An 8,193-nucleotide genomic window follows, 5' to 3' on the forward strand; every position below is an offset into this window, starting at 1 on the left:
AATAAAAAAAACAAAAAAAACTGAAAATCGAATATTTTGACTTGCGACAATGGATTGGGTGATAATAAATGAAGATACGATAGACAACATTGTATGTATTAATTGACTATTTATAAATTATAAGAAAAACATGTTAGAAAAATTAAACGTTCATGATTTTATATTCTAAGTATATTTAATCTATATGACCGTAATATGTATAAATACTATATATTGTATAAATATGCATTAAAAAAAAAAAAAGAAAATGATCGAAAATACTAAAATATTTTCTAAAAATGAAAAAATATTGAAATATACAAAAAAAAGCAAAACATTTCACTTTGAAGTTTCTGTTACATAAATCAAATTATAAACTTGGAAAGCATTATCTAAGAATAACCAAAAAAGATGCATTTTGACTTGAAATCCGGGTCCTATACTCATCACATATTAACATAATATTTTATTTTATTTTACGTTATAGTTTATAAAAGATGATCGCTACAAAACAATTGATAATATATTATTTAAAAATCATTTATATTGAAAACTTACTAATGAAGTTTTAAAAATTTTATCATTTTATTTTTGGTTCGTAATAATATATAAATTTGTATTTAAACTTAAAATTAAGATAAGAAATAACAATAAATAAATAAATAAATAAATACAGCATATGGGGGATCTATCCCTGTAATTATGTCCCTGGTGGAGGCGATATTTTAATATTTTCACTTTTGTGTTTTTTGGTAAAAAAAAAAAAAAATTATAACAATGTATAATTATTACATAATATAATATTATTTAATATTAGTACTCATAAACTTTGACGTCATTGGATCTGGACCAAAGTTGGCATGCTACTATTTTTCCTGATCTACATAATAAATCAGTCATGGGATCAGTAATATAAGTATACTGAGTACTGACCGTTCCTTTGACTTGTGTCATATTTACCGACAATCTTCGGAAACGGCACCAGTAACAAATAATTGTATAAGTATGCTGATCCGACGGCATGGTAAGTAACAACCAGTACCAAATATTGGCCAAGTACACCAGACTTGGGAATGCGGCAGGTTAGGTTACACAACAGATGTGTACTATACCTAACGTCTTATTATTAAACTATATCTACTGAAGACTTATCTATGTGGGCTATTTATATTCTTTACTTATTTTGTTATGATAATAAAATTTAAAATTTAATGTTCTGATAAAATGAGATGGATTTAACAATAAATTGAGTGCACTATTTAAAAAAATGTTTTGGTCACGCCTATGCCCTATACATGTGTGGGTTAACAAAAACTACATTATTTATACACTGATTTCTATCAAAAACAATCCTAGACGTTTTAAATGTACATCATTCCAGTGCTGGGTTATAAGATTGTGCCGTCATATTATATTTATTATGAGAAAATAAAATTTCCCTATTGGTCAGTGTACAAGTATTTGAATAACCATGTGTAATTGGCGGTAAATAATAATACATGCTAACATTTACAAGGTAAACATTTTAATACAAAGTATATACAAATATCTGGTATAAAATTTAAACTATTTATGTCAAAGTATTTACAAATTAAAATATATACAATTATATTTCATGAAATTGTTTTCATTTTACACTATTTATGTACAGAGTATTTTAAAAATTTTACACAAGGCCTAAAATTCGTTTTCAACCATAGTTTCAGCCAACTCTGCGTCCCTGTAAAATTTATAAATAATATAATTTTGATAATTTAAAAACAATTTAAAAAACTTACTCTATTCTAAAATGACCGTGAGCTAGGGTATGGATTTTATCTTCTAGTATCACCCTCTTATCATCATAATTGTTGTATATTATTTTATCGGTCTGGACAGTCGTCAATTGATGTTTGAATGAACGTATACACATATTCAGCTGTCTATTATTGACACCCGGCTCCATACCTTCAAACAAATATGCCCGATGACCCTCAAATGTCATATGGTTCTTAACCACATGACCCCTCACGCCTTTTGCACGGATCTGCTCCTTCACATTCATATCATCCAATCCTTGGATTTTATAAGCGTAGGATTTAGCACGGAGCGCGCAAAACTCCGTCATAATATGGCCGTCAGTCTCATCTGAAAATAGACCCGGGATCTTTTTCCTCTCAGCAATATAACACGGATGGTTTCGTGGTAAATTAGAAGTATCCATACGGTCGAGTAGATTGGCGTTCCTTGCAAGATCTTCGTAAAAGTCATCAGTGTGGATATAATATACCAGTGAATCTATAATAACAATTATTTAATTATGTATGAAACAAATATATATTAATTTATTAATTTACCGGTGTCAGTGTACATCAGCTCGATTTGATCACCATAATGCCTCTTCATCACGTTGTAGTGATAGTCGTACATTTTTGTCTTTGATATATCCAACACAGCTAAGCCTGTGGGAAGAATTATTAAATATCTATAAGAATGTAATATACATGCTATGATACATACCAATATAAATAGGTTTGTCGAATTTTATAATTTTTTTCTCCATTGTTACAGCACTCAGGTTTTCGTTGTATGGTGTCGCATATTTAAATGTGGTCAAGTTGATAAGTTTCTGCACTCTATCTTCGTTTGAAACAAGCTCCATTAGTATCCTTCGTCTAACTTGTTCCATAGTCTTACCTATCGATTTTAAAAAGGATTAGTATAAAATTGAATAAACACAAAAATTATAAAAAATACCAAAAATACTATTATTCATAAGCTTGAAGAAGTCTTTCTCAAAATCGTTCAAAGCTTTTTTTCTCATTTCGGTGTTTAAATTTATAAATTCGGCAAGCCAGGGCGATTGGTTGAATTGTAGGACCCTATGCACCTAGAATAAAATTAATCATGTCAAAAATAAATATGCATATTTCAAGATTATTTATAGATTGGCAATTGCAACTTGTAAGTACCTGTTTTATTAATATTTAGTTTTATTCTCTAGTAATGTTATGCACTCTATCGTATAGGATGTGTGAGTGACTGTTAATCATTTACAGGTAGATAGCGCAAGTAATGTAATTTATTAATATGTTCTTTACAAAAATATTATAATATAATATTATATTACATTGCGTGACGTACACGTGTTGTTGTGTAGTAAAATAAATTTATTAGCCAACAAATCCTTCAAAGAAATTTTCATAGTTGTCTAAAAAACAAAAACCATTATTTTTATATAAGATCAATGGTTGTTAAACGAAAAGTATAATAAATCTTTTTAATAAGCCCAAAAATTTTAATCTCGTACAAAATAATATAGTCTACAGTCTTATATGTCTAATACAAGTATCCATATAATTAGAATTGCTGGCCGTTGGGTTACCCTTTGTGATGTTATTTTTATGATCTGGACTGATAAATTATGTGGTATTTTAAAATTTTAAATTGAGCCTATTGGACACGGAACCGCGAATTATAATCTCGTAGGATAAACAACGATAATCAATGACGGATCAAACGGGTCAATGGTAATCTTAGCACATTATAGACGTATACAATTTACAATACACAATTTAGTCGTGTAGGTACCATGATTAACCTTAATCACATATAAAGGTACATTGTCTACTTGCTAATAGTTTTTATTTAGAAAGTACCTATGTATTTATTTCTAGAAAATCAATCAATTTCTTTGAAAATATTTAATGCTGTTAATAATTGTACCATGTACAATGCACGCTGGGGCGTAAGATGGGTTGGATCCAAAATTCCGTATAAAAAGAATTGAGTTTGAAATTTAGATTATGTAACATTGTAATTTGGTTAAAGAATTTGTCAAAATATTGTTTATTACTAATTATAACCTTAATTTATAACAGTTATCTACGAAAAAAACTATGGGGCCGACAGTTAAATACTATTGTTTTCCAAATGTCTTCAAAAGCCTTCAAGAAATTTGTGTGAACTGGGAGAAAAGTAATTATTTAACACGACTAAAACTCACTGCAACAAAATTTTTAACGATATTTTCCATAGTTATTAAAAGATGGTTCAGTGGAAGAGGTTCTGGAGTCATTACGTCTAATCCGGCTCCACGAATGCGCTTGGTTTGTAAAGTATTGACGAAATTATCTTAGTTAATTAATTCTATAAAATAATGTACATTAATATAAAAGTGTTAGTGTTTACATATTTGTATCTTGAATTTTAATATTTTATAAACCTAAACATTTTATTATTAACTCGTATTAAAATATTGGACATTTATTTTTAGTTTTATTTAAATCATTGTTAATACTGATAATCTAATTATGTCTTTATTATACATTATAGTTTTAGATGGGAATAAACCCAGATATTCAAATAATAAATAAAGCAAATAGTAAATGCGATTATATAGATAATACTTATATCACTTGTAGATACTTCTTTAGATTCTAAAATAGTCGAGTTATAGAAATGTGGACACCAATCTGAGTAGCTTACGACCCAATATTACTTATTAAATTTTTATACACCTAGGAAACCAACATTAAAATATTATTACAAATAAATACATACAAATTTAAATTAATCAAAAAATAAAATTTATTATGCCATAAACTCACAACTAAAATAAAAATAAAAACTTTGTTGTATAATACATCTACGACAAAATTACATGATTCTATTTCAATCATTAAAAAATAAATTAAAATTATGAACATGATATTGTCACATATCAGATTGAAGTTAAGTTCATGTTTTAAACATGAGTTTTTATTTTATTTTATCAGAGATAAATGACACGCATCATTTAAATAGAATTGTTTCATAGTTTTCAGGCATAATTAATATAATTATAATTTATAATGATAATACTCGGTTCCTATTTCATATTACTGTTAACTAATTTTTTTAAATATATACACTCACTGCCACGGCCCACATTAATTATCACAACGTTTGGCTTCCTGAGTGCTAGTCGATCCTTATTTATGATATACGTGGCTTCGGGCACCAAAACTGTAGCCAAAATCGCCCAAAATAATGTAATCACTACATTTAACTAAATCGTCGGTCGACATCAATTGTCCACAAGGCTTAAAGACATTTCACTGATGGCATAACAAAAAAAAAGTTGCCATTCAAACCCAACAGTGTTTTAAAATAGAAATCATTTCATCTACACTGTAGATTCTACAGTCTTACCCTATTGGGCTTTGGTCTACGGCTTGTATACAGTAGTCCATTCAATTTGAACCCGCTCAGCATTTTTGCCACCGCAATGCCAATGTTTCCGCAGTCAATTATAGCGACTATGGAATTCGTTAGGCCCATGCCAACCGTTGTTGGAAATTTACCCCTACAATCGTTTAAATACGTATCAGTCATGTCGTTATTTATATATGTTGTTATAATTATTCACCACTACACGTTTGCACCTAATAGCGCATGCGAGTTTAAATAAAGTCAATTAAATAAATTGTGAATTTGTTTGTACTACATTAACTGCTGGATGTGTTATTGTACGAACAAATGATTAAATATTTTCTTTATAATCATAATATAAATTTTAGTATTTACTATTTATTAGTTATAAAATTAAAAATAAGACTGTTTTTTTTTCTCAACCAAAATCGTCTATCAATTAATGTCTTTTAAAAGCAAAAATACTATTTTTTTTTTTTTTTTTTTTATAATGTGTTGTAAACGTTAAAAAAAAAGTTAAAAATTAAATTATACTTATGTTTGAAATTTACGATTTTATTTGTTGGTTTGCATCGAGAAAATTTCTTGCTGTAGCAATATTAATAGACTAACAGTGAGTTTTGCAATTCTATCTGTAGCGGCGAGTGCAGTGTTGCATAATACAATCCCTCGTTTCTTCAGAATATTTTTTTCAATGGAATCGTAACCCATAGACGTTAAACCAAGAACTCTAAGACTAGGACCTAGGAATTACAATAGATTTAATATATTTCCCTTGAATAAAATGTAAATTTATATCTGTTTAGGTAGATCATCAATTTATCAATTATAGGCGGTCCTTCAACCCTTGGAAAAAAGAAGAATAAACGATCAATATGATAGAATAGAATCATTAAAAATTAAATCAAAGAGATGTATCGAAGATAAGATCGCACAAGTTTTAACGTATCTATTTTCTACAATTTTAACGGACTTTATAAAATTAATACAATTTACAAATTGTGGCCAATATAGTAAGAAAACTAAAGTATGGTTTCATTTAAAAAAGTTAAATACTAAATCAATATAATAAAACTATAACGAATTATAAAAATGTAATTTTTGTACATGTTTATTTCTGATTATTTATAATAAACAAATCTATAGATAAAAAAAAAAAAGTAGAATATATATAATCTAATCAAATTTATTTTTAGTATAAAATTTTTATGTAATAAAAAAACAATTAGAGTTGCGTAAATATTAAATTACTAATTACAGTAACTCATAAAAATATATACAATTTTAGATTCTGAGAAGAGCGATTATGCATTGATTTTTAATTGGTGTGTGTTTAATTTTTTGCATTTGTCACTAACCTTTTGTAGCAAAGTAAAAATACTTAAATTTTCAATTTTAATAATAGTTTTAGGATATAATTGGTACTCTAGGGTTAAAAAGTAAAAGCTCCATAGTAGTGCTGTACTTTTAAAAATAGTTGGCGAAAATAAAAATAACAAAAGAAAAATAGGAATATTTATGTAAAAATATATTTCGAAAAAATTGTTTTATTTTATAGTTGTAATTTAAAATGAATTGCTTACTGATCAATTTAATAAATCTTTATAATAGTATTTAATAGATATGATATAATTTTGAAAATATTATAAATAATTTTGTGTCATTTAAAGATATTTAAAATTTTCAACTTTTTATTTATTTATTTATTTATTTATTTTTTGAAATAATATGTGCAATAAAATATTTGTTTATCAGTTAAAAGTCTTGGAAATTTAATACAAAGTTATTAATAAGTTGTTTTTACAGAAATTAAAAAATATTAAAAATCCTAATCACAGTTTTATTTTTTATAAAATATAAATTAAAATTAGCAAGCAATTTTATATAAAAAAATATATTCTATTGATTACTAGTTAATGTATGAGATATTTTTAATAAAGAATAATTCAACATATTGTATTACTTATAAAGAAAACAAATAAATTACTTATTACAATATAATTATTATAAAACAAAATATCTTTAAAAAAATATATAGAATTTAGACTGACAGAGATATACTGTTTTCATTTAGAATTGTATACAATTATTATTTATTATTCAATTCAAATTAACACACCCTTTTCAGTGACCTACACAATGATGTGTTACACTCGACACCTACTAGATATACAGCAGAGAAAATTTTCTATTCTTTTAAATAATTTTTATTTACAAAATCATTAAATATTATTAATTGAAGTTATGATACAGAACTCTTTATGATAATTTAAAATACACACTATATCTATATATTATTTTATAGGTATTATTGATTTTATTTTTTTTAATACATTGGTTTACTTTTTCGGGTAAAAACAATTTTTAACAGAACATTAAAAATATTATAACTTATTTACCTGCTTCTTTGATAACTTGTTCATCTAAAGTTAGATTAATACCGAATAAAAGCAATCCAAACTTCCCAAAAAGATTATCTAACAGATCTTGTTTAGTGGTGTAGTCCCTGGGATTGTTGATTATTTACTAGTTAAACCTATTGAATTATATAGTATATTTAATTATAGTTTACATATTGTTGTGTAATTAAAACAAATATGTAAACATGGTTTAAGTAAAATAAAATATACGTAACATTTTCATCAACTGCCCAATGATTGCTAGTGGAAAATTATTGTGAGTCACTAATATCGAAGGTTTAGACATACTTGTGTTTGAAAACCTACAACACTCACATGCATTAATATTATTAATATTTTTAAATTGAATTGATAATTTTAATTTTACTAAGAGCTCCATGAATCAGCGTATTTCAAATTAGAAATGTTCTTACCACCAAAGTACATTACTCCATTCCATTTTTGTGTAGCTTTTCTCACTATTCATTATCCATTATTATGTTAAAAAGTAATGGTGATAATATGTAGTCCTGTCTTCGACTTCTTCTATTTGATGATTGTTAGAAAGATCGGACTGAACGTAAATATACACTTGGTTATTGGTATATACCATTTTTATTATTGCTATTAGGTGCACTGGGTC

At 26.3% G+C, this 8,193-nt stretch overlaps 1 protein-coding gene and 1 pseudogene across 1 annotated transcript; both read right to left on the reverse strand.

Annotated features, from left to right (window-relative positions):
- Positions 1–1,605: 1,605 nt before the first annotated feature.
- On the reverse strand, positions 1,606–2,823 carry LOC112598998. Its single transcript, XM_025345692.1, has 5 exons — positions 2,716–2,823; positions 2,479–2,655; positions 2,316–2,420; positions 1,758–2,256; positions 1,606–1,699 (listed from the first exon to the last, which is right to left on the reverse strand). Exons 1-5 carry the CDS (start codon positions 2,780–2,782, stop codon positions 1,657–1,659), a joined length of 891 nt encoding a protein of 296 aa, XP_025201477.1. The 5' UTR covers positions 2,783–2,823; the 3' UTR covers positions 1,606–1,656.
- Positions 2,824–4,931: 2,108 nt separating this feature from the next.
- On the reverse strand, positions 4,932–7,857 carry LOC112599000 (annotated as a pseudogene).
- Between the last annotated feature and the right edge of the window lie 336 nt (positions 7,858–8,193).

The sequence above is a fragment of the Melanaphis sacchari genome, unplaced genomic scaffold, assembly GCF_002803265.2.
Source record: "Melanaphis sacchari strain LSU unplaced genomic scaffold, SCAv2.0 Contig4_pilon_pilon, whole genome shotgun sequence".
Taxonomy (NCBI): Eukaryota; Metazoa; Arthropoda; class Insecta; order Hemiptera; family Aphididae; genus Melanaphis; species Melanaphis sacchari.

Bases quoted from the DNA above. Each gene is read 5' to 3' on its own strand.
- LOC112598998 (XM_025345692.1), bottom strand. From the start codon at position 2,782: ATGAGAAAAAAAGCTTTGAACGATTTTGAGAAAGACTTCTTCAAGCTT. The intron at 2,656-2,715 runs GTATTTTTTATA...TAAAATCGATAG, and splicing joins TATGAATAATAGTATTTTTG to GTAAGACTATGGAACAAGTT. The intron at 1,700-1,757 runs GTAAGTTTTTTA...TAAATTTTACAG, and splicing joins CACGGTCATTTTAGAATAGA to GGACGCAGAGTTGGCTGAAA.